The sequence below is a fragment of the Morone saxatilis genome, unplaced genomic scaffold, assembly GCF_004916995.1.
Source record: "Morone saxatilis isolate NCDOM2014 unplaced genomic scaffold, NCSU_SB_2.0 Contig22, whole genome shotgun sequence".
Classification (NCBI taxonomy): domain Eukaryota; kingdom Metazoa; phylum Chordata; class Actinopteri; family Moronidae; genus Morone; species Morone saxatilis.
In genome coordinates, this window is record NW_023339785.1 from 8,586,596 (window position 1) to 8,604,827 (window position 18,232).

At 41.4% G+C, this 18,232-nt stretch overlaps 1 protein-coding gene across 2 annotated transcripts in view; it reads left to right on the plus strand.

Annotated features, from left to right (window-relative positions):
* The window catches only part of rab28 (RAB28, member RAS oncogene family), a 29,393-nt gene extending 11,833 nt beyond the window's left edge, over positions 1-17,560 (plus strand). The window contains exons 5-8 of one of the 2 annotated variants that reach the window (XM_035669656.1): positions 11,777-11,880; positions 11,981-12,058; positions 14,584-14,685; positions 15,949-17,560. In XM_035669656.1, coding sequence (XP_035525549.1) covers positions 11,777-11,880; positions 11,981-12,058; positions 14,584-14,679 — 278 coding nt within the window. In that variant the 3' untranslated portion in view covers positions 14,680-14,685; positions 15,949-17,560. The remainder of the gene's footprint in view (positions 1-11,776; positions 11,881-11,980; positions 12,059-14,583; positions 14,686-15,948) is intronic. The other variant, XM_035669657.1, reaches the window with a different exon arrangement.
* The last annotated feature ends 672 nt before the right edge of the window (positions 17,561-18,232 follow it).

The window sequence follows — 18,232 nt, forward strand, 5'->3', positions numbered from 1 at the left end:
AGTATCCGTCTGCCCCCCCCCCACCACCAACCCGAGTCTGCGCTCCTGTCCCGAGTCACTGGTTAAGGAGAGGAACTGGACGTTAACCAGACGGCTCTCCTCCTATCAGCCTGCACCCTTCCACCCATCTCCAAAATAAAGAGTAATAATGATGACTCTTTTTAAACATCCCCCTGACAGATGTGGAGTCATGGCTGCCGCCGTGTTATTGTAAAGTGGGGCGTCAGTGTGTGTGTGTAATGGTGACTGTCCACCTTCCCGGGCCATGATGAACGGTCAACAGAGTGGTGTCTGCACACAGGAAGCTCTCGCTAATGTTACTCAACGGAGGACCACAGGTCACGGTTTAATTCGCCTGTCTAGAGCAGATTCTCTTGTCTTTGCATCCGTTGCGTCTCCTAATGCCCCGGCTTTAACAGTGGGCGCCTCTGTATTTAGGCTAGGTTTTGGGTGTGTGGGTGAGTGTGTGTACTGTAATATTTAAGTAGTGTTCATCCTGCTGTCAGTCCCCTCTCCCCCACACTTGCACAGTCATTCTCCCCCTAATGGCTCTATTGCTGAGAATGGCCCATGTGTGTTTTTTCTGTTCCTACAGACTGAAAAAAAGAAAAACAAAATCCCACACAGATTGCCCCGCAAGGAGCAATCAATTACCTTGCGAGACTTTATGAATCCCTGAACCCTCCCATGGACTCCTTTTTTTTTTAGGGAGCTTGAAGAGTTAGTCTAACTATGTAGCTGGAAATGTCCACACCTACATTTTTGTTTTACTTTTTGTCTCCCCACCCTATCTGAGTTTTTTTTCTCTCTCTGAACAGCTTCTAATCTTTTGCAGCATTTTTTGCTTTTTCTCCAACTCCAATACTTGGCACACATTGACAATAAGCTGAACATAAGAATACACAGCATTCTTTCGGGAGTGGAGTTTAGGTTTCTTTTAAATGGTTCCCATGATGTTGGACTGAGTGAGGCAACATGTTTGTGACAACCAAAATAGAAGTACAGACATAACAAGGAGCTTATAAAAACACTACAGATTTATGTCTCTGTGAGGACTTGTCTTAGGGGAAATTGTGGCGTTTCACCACTGTGATTTTTTTTTTTTTTAGTGTTTCCACTCAGATAAACTTAAGGTGAACACAGGCTGGAGATGTCATACGCATAGTAGTAATTACTTCAGTTTCTGGTTAGAGCAGTAAGATTTCTATATCTGCAGCTGAAAGTTTTTTTACCTGCACTAATATACCTGTTACAGTATTATACAAATTGAAGTATTCTTTTTAACATAGAGTCAACATGGAGGCTTAAGGGAATCAAATGTGACTCTGTTTGGCTTATTAACAGTACATGTGCAACCATACACATTGAGCTTAAATTTCCTGAATTACCCTGTGCCTGCCTTCTAGTTTAATTTGAACACTGTCTTCTTTACCCAGGGTACGGTAATTGAGCTTATGGACCAGACTGGTTCATTAATGATGCTGTCCCCTCCTCTCCTTACCCTGGCCTGACTGCCCTCCTGTGCCATGTCACTGCTGGGGAACAACCTTTCCTTTCTTCAGGCTTAGCATGGCCGGCTAGGGTTAAGTGTGCTTGTTAAGCACCAGTATGCTGCACCCCCATGCCCTCTACATGCCGCCCAGAGCCTTGTGTTAAATAATGGCACCACTTGTAACAATTCAGAGAGGAAGCCAATGAAATGTTTTATTGAGGGCGCACAATTATTTATGCAACTGTGTGCACACGCAGATACACACACAGAGCAACATGCACTTAGGTAAAGCGACACACTTGTGGAGTTTCTGGGAACACATGGGTAATGGAAGAATGCTAAGCTCTTGGTCTGTCTAAACATACTATAACTGTTTATTACAGCACAGCCTGGTGTAACACCGTATGGTACACAGGAACCTCTCAAGAGAAATGTTGGCCTGTTGCAGTCATCTCCTCCACCACTCAAGTGTTTCATTTTTAGTAGACTAATAAGTGCTGTGTGTTTTGAAAGGGCTCCAAACGATAAATTCTGTTGCTCTTTACTTAACAACAGCTGCATTTGGATCTCTGATCTGAAAGGCCTGTCGTGAACAGGCCTTTCAGATCAGAGATCGTCTGAAGTCACTGATATAAAAAATATGGTGTGCCATATTTGCAGTCCTAATCCATATTTCGCTCGTTTTTGTTCGTTGTAACATACACATATTATCGCTGAATGGGACCATCAACATTTTAAAATGGCTTATGTTAATGTTCGAAATTAGAACACATATTTCTTTGAAGACATTAAGCCTGTGTCGTTTATCAAACCAATTTGTTTTTATTAAGTGGGGATCGTAGGACCCCTGCTCGTTCCCCACCCATCACCCTTCACATTGCTAGCGCTCTCTCCCTCAGGAACTCCAGAGCATCCATCATGGGCTTGTACAGCCCTTATTTGGGTGACTTAAATGGGTTCAGTTCTCTTAACCCCTCCTCATCACTCATGGCTTTTTGCTCAGAGGTTCTAACACTGTTCACTGCCGATCCACTCAGGCCTGCCATGGGAAACGTTGCCTTCTTTAGGGAGATAAGGTCCCCGCATGAAGACAATTTGTGCACTTAATTACGCCGTACCTGTCTTTCTCTTCTGCTCTGTTTCTTTTTCCCTATCTTGCGCCATCTCTCAAACACATTTGCACATTCATTTTCATCCCTTTGCAAACATTAACTCTTTCAGTCACACACTTAGACCTACTCTTAACGCTTATCTCTCACGTGTAGACTAACACTTCGGCTGTAGCTGCTTTTACTTACAGTAATGTCTTTTCATTGGCTCCACGTCTCTGTTGTGTTAAACAACATGCATGTGTTTGCTTTCTGCACGCTACGGCAGATCTCACCACATACCGTTACCCGTCGCACTTCTCTCTCCCCAGTTTTCCATCCAGCCATGTGAAAGTTAAAGCAAAACATGGATCTCCCCTAACTCTTGATTCTCGTGAAGCATGTCCTTGCCACCAACATTGTTGGTCTTGAGTTGTTTGGCCTCTTGGCAAGGCCTCAGGTGGAGTTGAAGCCTTCCCCCTCCCCAGCTCTCTCACCCCCATCACCTCCCTGCCCCTGTAAAGCTGCCACAGTTCCTGTCTGTTCAGTGCAGGCCTGCACATTTCTTAATAGAGAGATGCTCAGAAGTCCAGGAGTGCAGAGGAGCTCAATGCGCTTCTGTTTTTGGTTTAGCTCAAAAATGTTTTTCCTGGCTCAACCCACTCGTACTTAGGTCCTCTTACAACAAACTAAAAGGTCCTAATTGCCCCCAAGGGAAAGGTTTAGCCACAATAGACATGTGGTGGGACAAAAGCCCAGTACTCTTACCCCGGCACCCTCACCCCTCCCCAGATAGAAGGGATGAACACGTCAGCAGTGTCTGTTTTGCACTGTGGGAAGCGCAACCACAGGTTCGACACTGTAAAACATTATATATACAGTATATAGACCTGGTTAAGGCATGGTGTATGGTTGGGTAAAGATCTGGAATGTTTACAGTTTACAGCAAATCCAGTGTTTCCTGTTTCTCTTCACATTTTGTTAAAGGTAAAAGGTCAGCACAGACGTGTGTATCAAATTGTCTCAGTAACCGCACTGACTGTAGCCTGCTGTCTTTCTGTAAGTCTGGAAAAGATGGGAAATAGAGATTCAGGTTACAGCAAGGATACGGAAGAATGAATAAAGAATTACAGCTGTATTACACTGCGGCTGATAAGTCGGTGTAAAATCACAGCTGCAGATGCTGAGACGTGTGTCCAGTGGTGATTAAGAAATACTTTTTTATGGTTTGTTTAAGACTACTCAGGTGGCTGATAGGTGGTCTTTCCCACACAGAGCAATGCAACGACTGCCAATCTGGTGCTCCCTTCAAAATGAACTAAATTCTAACAATTAATTGTAACAACTGTTTGACCCAACTTTGGTCCCTACTCTCATCTCTCTTGACTCTCATGCCTGTCGAAACATGGAAAGTCCTCATTCATTTTAGCCATCCATAAAGCAAATATTGTTGCACATGCAGTAGATGATCAGTCTTCGCATACCTTCTTGTGTGGTAAGTCATGGGCCATTTGAGTTGCACAGCACAGCTTAGCCACCTGACCTGAGTGCAGCCTGGAACCCTCATCACGCTCAGGCTGTACTTTATTTCTGTGCTGCTCCACAACATTGATATGGAGGAATTCCTGGAAAGGGGCCTTGCTGACACAGGGTTGGGTAAATAACCGATTGATCTTGATCCACAGGCATATATTATAAATATATGTGAAATATCAACATCATTTTCCCTCCTTTTTTTTTTTTTTTTTTTGCTAAATCTACTTTTTGTGGTGTGAAATATTACATCACTGTCTTTGGTTTTTAACTTGGTCGATGTTTGCTCAGGCAGTCTTGAGCAGAACACACTTTCCATGTAACAGTTCACTGATGTGGCTTGAAGTTGAATATGTAGGCCAGTCCAACGCACCATTGCTCATTGGGAGACTTTATAATTATGAATAGACTTATCGTGATGCGATGCGTACAATTACGAAGGCTCCCCTGTGCTCCGTATAATTATTATAGCTCATAGTTACGCAGCCGGCTCACAGAGGCATGTATTACTGCTCGCCCATAAAAGACCACTTAGTTTAACAGCGACAGGAGAGCTTGGAGGACATGGCCAGTGAAACCCCGGGCAGCATCTTGTGCGGTCGGCTCAGAACCTTGGCCTTTTGTTCACTTTTCACGAGTCCTGGGAGCCCGTTAACCCAGCCTGCAAGGCCCTCGGCCCCATGTTTTACTGTAGCAGTGACAGCCAGGCACTCCAGCTCTCTCCCTGCCTGTAGAGCTACTGCTGGACACTCTGTTTTACATTCCCTGACCAGAGAGGAAGACCACATTGTTTTACTAGCCGCTGTGGACGATCTGATTATGTTCGAAAGTGTGAATGCATGTGTGTGTGGATGAGCGTGTGTTTTTGCACGTGTGTGTGTCTGCACATCGTTTTCATGAAGAACGATCAAATGACAAGATGAGCTGTGATCAATGAGCTGTCGACAGAACACTTCTGACCTAGTGGAAAGCGAGTCCCCTGACGGTCCCGGCCCGCTTCAGGCCACCGGGGCAGGGGCGCCACAGCACAAAGAGCGCTCTGTCTCTGTCAGGATCCCCCAGAGAACTCCTGCACGGGCCCCGCTCACCTCGACAACACCAGGCTACTAACAGCACTTCATCTGTCCGTACTCACTCAGAAAAGTCATGATAATATTATTAACTTAGCTTCAAGCTTTAACATACTAATAATTATTTCTAATTATTCCACCACAAGTTAAATTCTGATACTTCCAGTTATACAATGTCCTGTGTCATCAGTAGCAGTATAGAATTGGCTACAGATTGATGAGGTAGTAAGGTCAAAGCCAAACGTAACATTAGAATAATTTTCAGTTACAGGTACTATTGCATTAGATTTAGATGTTCCAGTCATCAGAAAATAAACTTTACCTCCTGTAAACAATACCTATACTGTTAAGGTCTAGTGAAATGTGCAAGAGTGCCGTTTGCATAGTTACTTGACTTCTGAATGACTGCATAGTGTCTTAAGAGTAAAGAAAACAGAACTTTGTCTGTGACACTTCTGTATGATACTGTACTTTTTTGAAGGGGAAAAGTAGTTATTGTTTGTATTTACATTACGTTGTCTATATTTTAATACACGTACAGACTTATCACATCCTTCATATTTCAAAACGCTCAGTTTTTATTAGCTCCCTCCAAGTCATGTAAACCAGTTGGTCCCAATCATTTAAATGCTTCACATAAATTCCACTAGTCATTTTGTTTTACTAGTGCTGTGGAAGTTAAATCAATGTCTAATTCAATCAGACATCACACGGAATGATTCATTTTATTTTTACTGACTTTTGAAGCTAGTAAAAGTTTCCCTGTATCTTGTACCGGAAAATTAAAGGGTAAATAAAAAGTCACTTGCAATTAATCTCACCTGTTCGCTATCAGACTGTAAGGGAAAATGATTCTGCTGCTTTTGCAGTTTAATATTAATTCGGATTAATATTAAATTTAGAAAGTGCCCAAGTGTCCATAAACTTATTTTTGTTACTTTTGTTTTTGTAGCATTTTTTTTTGTTATTCAAGTTGGTGGTGGGATAAATTACATTGTTTTGTAAGACAACATACTAACCTTGACTGATTCTCGACTGTAATTTGGGTGACTTGGACCTTAAAGGCAGGAGTTAGTGGCAGTAATGTGCCTTTAAAGGTAGCAGTGCGCTAATAAAGTAAGAGCGCCACAAACTGACGTGAACAATTCAGGTCTTCATATATCCAAAACATTTTGCGAATGTTTTTAAGGAAGGAAAAGCATTCACCATGTTTGAAAGGAATGTATAGATGGGAAACACTGAATGTAAACAAAACCATGCAACAATTAATTTGGGGGAATATTAAAGGGTTAAAATACACTGTCTATGCTAAACAGTTTTAGTCGAGTCAAGTCACATACATGTACAAATCTAAACATTTTATTTTAACCTTTATTAAACCAATAAGTCCCACTCATAGACATAAACAAAACGTTGCAGACAAAACAGCACAAAGTCAGGCAACAGATAAAACAATAGTTGAACTGAGACAATTAATAAAGGAGTCATTTATTATACCATAGACATAATGTCTTGAATCCAGCCAGAGATATCAAATTCCTCAAGTCAGTTTGCAGAGATGTAACTCTGTTGGAGGTATGAACAGAGATGGACAGCCAGTTGATGTTGCATTCATGTAAAAGGCTGCTGTGAGTAGAAGCACCTTTTCTGCTTCAGACCTTCAGACTACAGTGTGTAGCAGTAGAGACTCATAAAACCCCACTGAATGTCTGAGCTGCAGAAAGGTTCTGGGATGTTTTCAAACTCAGTGTTACTTACAATTTGCTCAGACAGTTGTAATTCATTTCATTCGGAGTTGGAATTGGTTTGATAATCCTTGCCCTCTCCACACAGTTTGAATTGGTTCATGGTCGTCATTGAGGGGAAACTGAGGCAAACCCTCTTAACGGGGTCTTAAAGGCATAGTGTGAGGTAATGTTGGAAGTGATAGGTTCTCCCCTGGGGTTGATTAGGCTCAACCCTGTAACTTTCACTTAATGTGATATGACCCCTCAGAGCCCCAAGTCTCTGACAACACACACGCCCTACCATTACTACCACACACAGACACACACACAGTTCACACATTCCACCTTCAGCCCTCACGCTCCCCACTGCACCAACTGCTGTTTAGTTTAAAACAAGGCTGCCGGCAATTAACTGTGTTATGTCAAGCATATTCTCTGGCTGTTGCTCGCTGGGTAAACTGTTCCAATTGGTCCCCAGCAGCCGACTCGGTAGAACAGTAAGTAGGTGTCTCTGTTATCACAGCATGGTTTTAAAAAGCCCACTGAGGATCACACCGTGCAGTGTAGGATTTCGGGCTGGTTAGTCAACGTAGAGCTATTAGCTTTTTGTTTTGCCTTGGCAACATGTGTTAGTGAACTTTAAAGGAAAAGTCCATCCTTGAATTCTCACGTTGTGCACATTTGGCCGGTTACTGTGTCAATGAGAATAACAATAGAATGTGTCTGGAAATGTGAGGTACATTGCCAGGAACTTTTTGATTCTGGTGTGAATTTTCCCCCTTCAGTGAAACTTTTTAAGGAAAAAAAACTCAAATCTGAAAGGAAAACTTTGCATTTATCAGTAAAACCAGCATTTTATGGTGGCTAGTATCAGCTAATGTTAGCAAACTTTAGGCACAAACTGACATTTATTATGTTGACGTTAGTATTTTGCTTTACTTGTGATACTTTTAAACTATAGTTTAGCACTAGCAATATCTATTAATTGTCACTTGTGGCCACAGCAGCAATTATTTAGCAAAAGTTATGAAACATGTCTGTTACTTTACCTTTCTCAAAATGAGCCTACGCGACAATTACGGGATAAAAGAGTCAGAGAAAAGAGAGACGTCAGCAAACTCAGTAATGTCAGTTATGAAGCAATATCTAGCATAGCTTAGCTAACATGTTAGCTGCCATTTGCCAGCTGCTGGTTATGCCAGATCAAATAAGGCTTTAACACTAACCTCTACCGTTGAACGTAACAAAGGTGTGTTTCCATTTTTAAGAGGAAGAATGTGTTATTTAGTCCTTCGAAAGATACAAAGATACGTTTACATGCACATTAGTAACACGCTTTTGATCTTTTTTGGGTTATGACATTTACATGGAACATGAGAAACCTGGTTAAACATTATCCAGGATTCTGATCGTGTGTGTGCATGTTTGTCTTGGTTCCTCAACATCTCAGCCACTCATTTCAGAAACCTGGATAAGGTGTTTACATGCCACAGTATCCAGGTTTCTATCGAAGCACTCCAGGTAACATATCCAGGTTTCTGAAACAAAGATAAGATGTTTGTTTACATGCGCAAAACATAACTGGGACACTCCAAAAACCTGATCATAGCCACTTGTGCGCATGTGAACACACTCAGTCTCTTTTTAGGTTATTTAGTCCAATAATGATGATGATTTATTGTTAATAGTTTTTCAGTTATTTAATTTCAGTCATTAGCAGTTGGTTAGGTGCACTATATTCTTTTCAGGGAAGGTGATATAGCAAGGGTATTGGTTTAAAAGCATGCTCTAGGCAGGTCCATCCAGCCAAAATCCAACCTCCTTGCTAATTTCAAGTTATTTAGTGACACAGAAAACCTTTCCAAGTCTGTCTGGTTTCAGGATAATCAGGTCTGCCAGTGAGAGGATTCTTTCCATGAAGGAGCTAAGCTGACATCCCCACAGACACTAACTTGTGGAGAAGAACATCCATATTTTCTTCTCATTTGGTTGTGTTCCCATTTATGTAATAGGTCACCGCAATAACAAAACCGGTTATTTACACTCAAAGCCTAATTTATCCGCCAGATATTAATCTCTAACTGTTGTCTTGTAATTCACCGCAATGACAGGCAGACCTTTTAAATAAACACTGATGGTGACCAGAGCGAGGGAGGGCCATCGCTCTTGACGAGTGATGATCCCTTCCACTATCTCTATGCGCTCTGAGGCCTAAACAGTTTATTTCGTGTTTGCAGTCACTTCCTAGGGGTTGTTAAGCTGATGTACAGTTTGACAGAAACGGAGGGAAACCAGATCATCGGAGGAAGATTGTTTTGACCTGATAAGTAGAAATGGGTACATTAGGGAGAAAAATGGAGCAAAACACTAAAACTGGGGGATTAGTCTTGTGTTCAGTTTACACAGACAGATGCCACATGCTGCAGGATTCTTTTGTGTAAGAATGTGGACCCACCTACAGTATTATTTTTGTGACTAAAAGGAGCTACAAACTTGTTCACAAATCACAAACTCTGCTAAGGCCATGCACAAAATTAAGTATAGTTTTTTATGCATATTGGTCCATTCAGTGGATGTTGTGGGGCTTTCGATTATACCATATGATCTTAGCAATTGCCCAGTTGTCATGGAATTATAGATACATTTTTTCTAAGCACTTTAATGTAGTGTTCAGAAGAAAATTAACATTTAAACACACAACTACAGTTCTATGACAACTGGTCAAAACTTAGTGTGCTGCCCAGGGACTACAGATGAAAGGCAGCTAGTGACTAAATCTGCAGCCGCTACACAACTTCAGTTATTTGTTACTCTTCTACTGACAGTTCAAATACTTCTTTTAGTCCGTCCTCTTCAAGTTCATCTACTTTGAGTGCTTTTAAAGCGAAAATTCAATTCAATTGGAAACAGAAATTTCAAATGGCTTTAGTAAATACACTTAGACACCTCATTCTCTTTCAGCACTTCAACTGCTGTGTTTCAACTTAAACTGCAACTGGGATACAACATCTTGCACGCAGACAATTAACATCAACCCTTATTTAAAGAGTGTGCGCGTGCGATTTGCAGTGTAAGCAAGCTTACTTAAATCTTCAGAAATCTTAATTATACAACTTATATTATAATTCCCCCTCCTTTTGATGCACATACCCACAGGCAAAATTCAGACTGGTACACCTTTTTTACTTACAGTAACGTGCCTTCCTCAAGCCCTGAGCCACTATGTTAACGTTGGCTAATCTAACTCTGACACATGATTGATAACCTTTCCCAAGTGTGCAGGATCCAAAGGATTAGCCGTGTTTACTTCTAGTAGCATGCTGGGTACCTCCACTGTTAATGATGGGAATTAATAACCTGCTGACGCCTATGAGACAGCTATGTTTATGCACAGGCACAGGCACAGACATGACGGTCTGCCCTGGACATTGAGTGTCTGCCCTTGCCCAGAAAGGTTTGTGTTTATATGTCACTTATGATGATGGTAATATTCATTTTGGTCTAAAATGATTCTTTCCAGTATTTTTTTTGTCGATGTGGACTGGCCTTTAACATTTTTGGGTCATATGACTTACTGAGATATTAATAATACAGGATTAGTGCAGTGTTTACATTTCTTCCTCGCTATGTATCTGTCTCTCTCTCCCTGCTTCTGGTTTTATCCCCCCCTCCCTCTCTCTCACACACACACACACACACACTAAGGGGCATGAGAACGAGGTAAATCCTTGACAACTTCAATGAAACCTCACACAAAGAGTAAAACTCGGGGGGATGAGAGAAATGCAACACCGTACAGTAGCCTGACCTCCTCCAGCTACACAGACATGTATGCACCAGATACCGGGCGTGGCCGCCATTCTGCACAAAGCCAGAAATAAAGAGCGAAGCTATTGCTTTCAGCAGCAAGACCCCCGGGTGACCTTCTTCATCGACCCCAGCATGACCCCATAGTGAGGAAGGAGAGAAGCAAAGCGCCTGGTATCACTGCACAGGAGTCGAATGCTCATCACAATAGCTAAAAAAGAAGGCGCTGTCATTGTGTGCTCACAGTAAATCAGCATGAAGTTGACAGTCCCATTTCTTGGGCCTGTGTGCCCACCATAAAGGCCGGCACACTCATAAGTCAAACTGTTTTCTCCATTTACACTCTCACTGTGAGTGTAGCCTGAAGACTTGGGTCATCCATGCATTGTTTCTTAAGCATTTCTCCACAGCTGGGCTGGTTTGTCTGTTTCAGGTCAAATAGAGGTTCATGGCTTCGGGGTTCAACTGTACTAAGCTTACACTGAGGAATGTGTCGCATCGAGCTTCAATACCAGCTGGCAATGGAAGCTTGGGGCTTGGGGAATTGATCATTTCCACCCTCAAACCCCCTGAAATGACTCCCTCCAAAACTTGAACAAGCTCAAATTTGCCATAGCTCCATCCATGTACGCACACGCATCCACGCTTTTATGCATTCACACACAACCTCACAAACATTTGACCACCGTGGCAAATTTCAGCCTCTTAGGGTGAAAACTGTGGCTGCCAAAGCTAGGGAAATGTTTGTGGACCAGCCGACAAACCGACAGAGCGAGCTATAGTGCTGCTGCTAAAGAAATACAACAATCAGTAGACTCTGCAGCTGGGTTTGAAAGCAACATAACAATTGAATTATGCTTTGTTTTCTCATGCCTTTACGTGCACTATTCTTGTACATTAGGCAGATCCCCTTCCATCTTAACTCAAGTGTAAACAGTTATCTTTTCTGTTTATGTTCAGATACGTGACAGTTAACCCTGCGAGAGCGCTGCATAACCACCGTATAAATCTATCTATCTTTTGTACGTTTTCTCACGTCATTCTGTGTTTCGTCCACAGTCGACCTGGAGCACATGAGGACAGTTAAGGCTGACAAACACCAGCGTTTCTGCCAAGAAAACGGCCTCATAAGTCAGTTTGTATCAGCCAAGACGGGGGACTCGGTCAGTATCCGCTGATTAGATGTGTCACAATGACAACGTGAAGTACAGAGTGACTTTGCTAAGACTTACTGTCCTAATTTTTTGTTATCTTTTTCTCCAGGTGTATCTTTGTTTCCAGAGAGTGGCTGCTGAGATTCTTGGAATAAAGCTCAACAAAGCAGAAATAGAGCAGTCCCAGGTGAGCCATAATGACATCAAGGTCTCTTTCTCAAATTTCACCAAAATGTCTAAGCAGCTGCCTCATAAGCCACATTTCAAATGGCTTATTTGCTGCTAACTAGGATAGAAAATGTACACTTTTTACTCCGCCTAACCTGCCACTTATAATGGATTGGTTAAAGAGTGAAAGTAAATGCTGATATTTCCGGGTTCCTCTCGCCTAGCATTATGTGTAATGTTATGCCTGAACCTAAGGGAGGTCACAGTGAGTGTGTTAGGTCAGTGGAGTTCACCACACACTGTAAAGGACCTATTGTTGTGTAAACAAGAGTTTGTTACGTCTGCCTCCTATGATAGTCTACCTGCCACTGACACAGCCCATCTGTAAATAGACCCACATTGACCACATTAGCGCGTGAAGTCAGAGGTTAAAGGTAGGCAGTTGTAAGGGTGAGGAGGTTAGGATTGGCTGTCTGATTTATTTGGTTTATCTCCCACCGTTTTGGGCCAAAACCGTCTCAGCTTGCCAGCCCGACCAAGGTGCCCAATGGTGGCAGCTGTAGGATTTACAAGGTCACCTCCCCCAGAAGCATTAATCCTGGGACTGATATGACCGCATGGAGCCATACTGGCTGGGTAGTGGCGGTTGATGAGCCTGGGGGCTACAGAGAGGTCAGGACCCTCAGAGAAGGGAGAGCATGTAAGGGAAGGACTGGCCAAATTCTTAAGCCCCTCTCCCATCACCAACACTACTGCTGACTAACTGAAAATGGCCATCAACTAATGGAGCTGTCTATCTACTTTCTTCTTCCTCCTCTCCCTTGATAGCTCTGTCAATAAAGCAAAGTGGTTTAATCCAGGCTAATCAAGTAGGGTGAGTGGCTGGATCCAAGAGACTGAGACTACTTGTGTGTGTGTGTGTGTGTGTGTGTGTGTGTGTGTGTGTATGAACCTGTGATGCAGTTTAATGGAAAAATACAATTGTAACAGTAAGATAATGATCCTATTATGGTGGCCTTAGCTCATAGTGTCAAATGGACTCTAAAATACATATGACAACAAGACTGCATGTACAGTACCTAGACAATTGTAAAATCTGATTAGCTGGCAGTATTTTATTTTCATGATTGTGTGAGAGACCTAATTGCGTCATTTGTGTCATCAGTAGTTCTGCAACAACGAAAGTTTCCAGAAATCTCAAAAGCATAAAGATATGAGCGCATTCCAGAAATGTGTGGCTTTGCATCAGGATATTTTTTGTTTTGCAAATTCTGTTGATCTACTGAACTTTAGAAGTCTAGTTTAAAATGAAAAGTAGCTAAATCTGCACATTTAGGAAGTTTGCGAATGTTTATCATTATTAAAATGGTCTTAGTCAAATTAATGGTTTTAGTTCCAGTTCTGTCCACAGAAACATATTCTATATAGTCAGACAAACTCTTAAAAAGACAATATCGTTTTCTAATGTGGAAATGGATATAGAGGCGAGGCTCTGAGCAGGTCATGGCTCTGGGTCTAACCGTGGGGCCAGCGAAGCCTCATTATCAGCTGTCAGCTTTAGAGAGCTGAACATGAGGGTCACAACCCCTAACAGTATTATATCTGCCTGGCAGCCCTCTCCGTCATGGTCCTCTGTCTGGTGGATCAGATAGGGAGGCCACGGATCACTCACCGACTCCGACACCAGGCTTCGGCAGCTCGTTAATCAGACAGCCAACCAGGGCCTGCTATTCAGCCATGTGGTCTGTTCTTCGGTGGTTACGGGAGTCCAGCAGCCTGTTGCACCATTAAGATCGCATGTAGGCTAATTTGAACTTGCATTCCTGCTTAGGCGGAAGCTTATGTATTCTGAAAATTGAACAGCTACCCCATATAATGTTCCATTGTATGTCTTAGTCAAAAAGTATAGCTTCAAAATGCTCTACGAGGTGTAAAGGTGATCATAAAGTAGCTAGACTTTGCACATTGGTCAGGAAAATGGAATAAAGCGACTGGAGGACCCAGAGGAACAAATACAGCTTGCTTTACATTGGCAACATAAATAGATTAGTGTACTAACAAGGGATTCATCATGAAGATATGTCTATTGTTCTTTTAATGATCAGGGATTCTGTTAAAAGTGAGTTTTGCTATTTGGGGAATTTTTGATTATTGGTTAAACAAAAACCATCACATCAGGCTGTGGGATGTCATATAGTATATAGTATAGTCAAGTAATTATCAGTTACAGCCTTAATTTACAGCGTTTTAAGTTTATTCCTTTGCTCAATGTGAGAGATATGAGAGTTTTGGGTCCTAACTTACATTGTTGGCCATGTGCTCACTATCTGTACACACTGATGTCATGCTTCACTTTTGTTTTTTTGTCAGTTTCTTACATTTCTTTTTCATTTCTCTCACCGCATGACCCTCTCCTCATTGTCCTTTCCTATTCATTGTCCTCACCCTGCTTGAATCTGGTCTCCATTCCCTATCCTCTCCTGTGTCTTGCTCCTTGTACTTACCTCCATCTCTCCACTGCTCTGACGTGTTGAACCTGCTCAGAGGATTGTGAAGGCTGAGCTGGTGGACTACCCACAGGATGAAGGCCCAATTAGACAAGAGAACAACCAGCAAAGCAAAATATGTTCCGTTCAATAACTGGAAGTATGTCTCCATGTAGAACTGCCATAGATCTTAGAGAGCAAAACCAGTTGCTTTGTAGTTGCAGTACATATCACAGTCATGGTGGATGTATTTGGTGTCGTGGTAGAGAAACCCTGCAGACTAATAGAACCTAATCACCCCTCCTCTGTTGTTATGTTGTGTTAGCACAGACACTAAAGTGTCTTAGGATTATAAGTAATGGGTGTTTTGCTGAGTTGGTTGAGAGTGATCTAGTGAGAAAAAAATCTTTATGATAACAAATATGACCGCCTCCTCCAACTGCCTGGGCGGGGTTGCACAAATATTCTGACCAGCGCCTTAAATCACGGCATTGATTTTGAGCCATGTACTAATAAACGTTAAAGGAATAGTTTTGGGAGACATGTTTATTTGCTTTATTGCCAGATCAGATTGCGTATGCGTTACATATGAAACCAGCAGCAAGCAAGACTTCCTGGAGTCTCCGCTAGTTGCCTGGCAACCTCATAGAAGTCACTGCTACTGACCAAGAAATAGTCCAGCCTGCAGACTTACTCCATGCCACAAAAGTTTAATAAGGAAAATATTCCGATCCTAGTTGGGTCTGGGTATGGTCAGAATGTTTGCTTTGAAACTGCACCCATATTTATACATTGTGCACATCAATAGTGATAAGCTTAATGGTGGCAGGTATGGTTAAATATCACAACCAGGGTAATAAACATCCCAAAACAATTAACAATACAATAAAGTACATAGAAAAAAGTATAGAGATAAATAATTGATGAATTGATGCTATCACTTGATAGCCTTGCACAAGTGATGTGTGTCTAATTACTCTGCTTCTTCAAGAAATAGGTTTTTGCATGGATTAAATAAACAAGATATCACATGTTCATTAGTGAGCTTTGGATATACTGGTAGGTGGATTTTGTTACAGTCATTGTGCTAAGCTAACCAGCTGCTGGCTGTAGCTTCATATTTACTGTACAGACATGAGAATCAATAGTCTCTTCTATTTACATCTGTCTCTGGTTTAGGGGCCTAAAAACACTTGTGCATTTAAAACTAAAACTCTTTGCAAGATAGTGAAGTTAACTATTGATTTAACAAAGTGCCATTTTTAAAAAGATTTGCAGTGTATAAGGCTTTATTTTTAACAGCTAATCTCATTTATTCTCATTCTCACTCTCTAGAACTCTTTGTTAAGCTGTAAAGATTTGACTCTTTGTCCGTATTGTTGTGGCAGCTTTTTGTCTTCATCTGTCTTTCCCATCTTTTCAGCGTGTGGTGAAGGCGGACATTGTGAACTACAGTCAGGACACCGTGGCCAGGACAGTCAACCCACCTCGCAGCTCCATGTGTGTGGTGCAGTGACACCCTCCGAGACACATACACACACAGTCACACACTCACACAGTCGCACAGTCACACTTAAAGATGTAAAATTGTCTTCAGTCAGTATTCCTCTTTCGGGACTTTTGGTGTGACTGGATGAAATGTGTTCAGAGTGTGTTCTCTGTATTACTGTGTGTCAGTTGTTCGGGTGAGATGAAGAACAGACTGTGTGGTTTCGAGGCCTTGGCCTGTAGTTCGGATATTTAGCAGGAATGATCTCTTGGGTGGTTCACCAAAAAGGAAACGGGACCTCCGTTTTTTCAAGTTTACATGCAGCTATCATTTTATTTCTGTGATTCATCTTAAATAAATATAAAAAAGACTTGATAGTTAGTATGAAGCTGGTTGTCTAAAAGAGAAAGACAATTGGTGTAATCAGTCACTTTGGTAATTGAAAATATTTTTATACATGTATAAGTATATTTGCTTTGCCATTGCTATTAGGCATATTTGTTTGAATGATTAGATATGCTGCTGTATATTTCTATCGATATCACCATCAATACCTGTTAAATCTCTGTCCCTACGACTGCAGAGTGGATTGGGTGTGAGGGTTAATGGGACATAAACAGGGAGGTGAAACCAAATGTTCTCCCATACAATTGTCTGATATTCTTTTACGTCTGTGGTGCTCCTCAGTTGACCAGGAGGGAGATAGGAGTTAAAATGCTGTAGTGGACTGAAAGGAATCTATGTTTTCAATTTGCCAATTAGGGGCTTACACTAGCAGTGCTGTGTCGTGAACTGTGTACTGTTATTTTTACATAGAAATATTTACATTTTACAATCTTAAATCAACATTTACAGTTTATATTCTTTATTCTTCTTCAGATTATATCCAATTAATTTACATCCTTCAAATAGTATCTCCATTCTCCAGATATTTCTTCTGGACTCTACATTTGCATTTTGACCATTTAGCATTACATTTGTGACATTCCCGGATTCGTCTTGTTAGAGGACAATTCAGACGCTGTGTTGATAGATGAATATGACTCAGGAAGGAAGTACCTGAGAGTCAAGTTGAGCATGAGCTGAGCTGAAATGAAATGTACAACATTTTAGTAGAGGTCTCTACATAGCCTTATTCAACTGTCCGTTATAGAACAGAAGTTTGCATTGAAGAATGGCTATGAGGCATGAAATGCTTCATAGGATCTTCATTATGACCACATAATAGCCTGTTTGATGTGTATTGTTAGAGACAGCTGAGATATTGTATGTCTAATCAGTTTTGTCATAGTAGTTTCTGCAGTACATGTTGGCATGATGGGTTTTAATATGTGTCCACTTACCAAAATATCTGCCATATGTGTAAAATATGTGTTTGTACAATAAAAGCAACCTCTGCTCCATTTCAAAGCTCCTGTCATTGATTAGAAATGATCAGAACGCATTCTGTAAGTTATGATCATGTAAACAAAATACAGTTTAAAGTGAATGTTTATTTGATGTTCTACAGCGACACAGATTTGTGTTTCTAAATAAAGATGCTACAAGGAAAACAAGAAATGATCTGTGCAGTGCAATCTGTAAATACATCATCGGTGTGTGAGATTACCTCACTGTCTCATAATGGATGATTATTGATAATTGATTTTGCCTAATCCTAATTATATGAATCATTTCTAATTGGTTATTCCATCCATTATCTGCCGCATTCATTTAATTATTTATATCATCAGGAAATTATTCTGTACTGCTGAGTTATAATAAATTATTCTAGGTCATATTATCTCTACTGGTTTTCCATTAGAATTGAATACTTTGGCTGGTGTCCTTGTGAAACGTACTAAACTACAACTACTAAACTGCGTTCTATGTGGCATTAAAGTTGAGTTTGGTGAACCCTGCAGACATCCTTGAAATGTTAGTTTGAGCAGTATAGTTTTACAAAAATACGACCTCTATGAATGTGTCCAGGCCTCCTCATTACTCAGCCTTTGTTAGCTTGTTACCACATTCGGGGCCTTGGTTTCATTGCAATTTTTCACTCCATGTTGCTAACACAAACCAATAGGAACAGGCCCCGGAGGTGCTCATATGAACGACAGATGATGGGAATGGGACTATAGCTGATGAGCGCATTACAGATTAAGGATCCATGTGTTGAAATTTAAGCGTAAGGACTGAAACTTGACTACCCCAGCAGATCCCCGCTGTACAGACT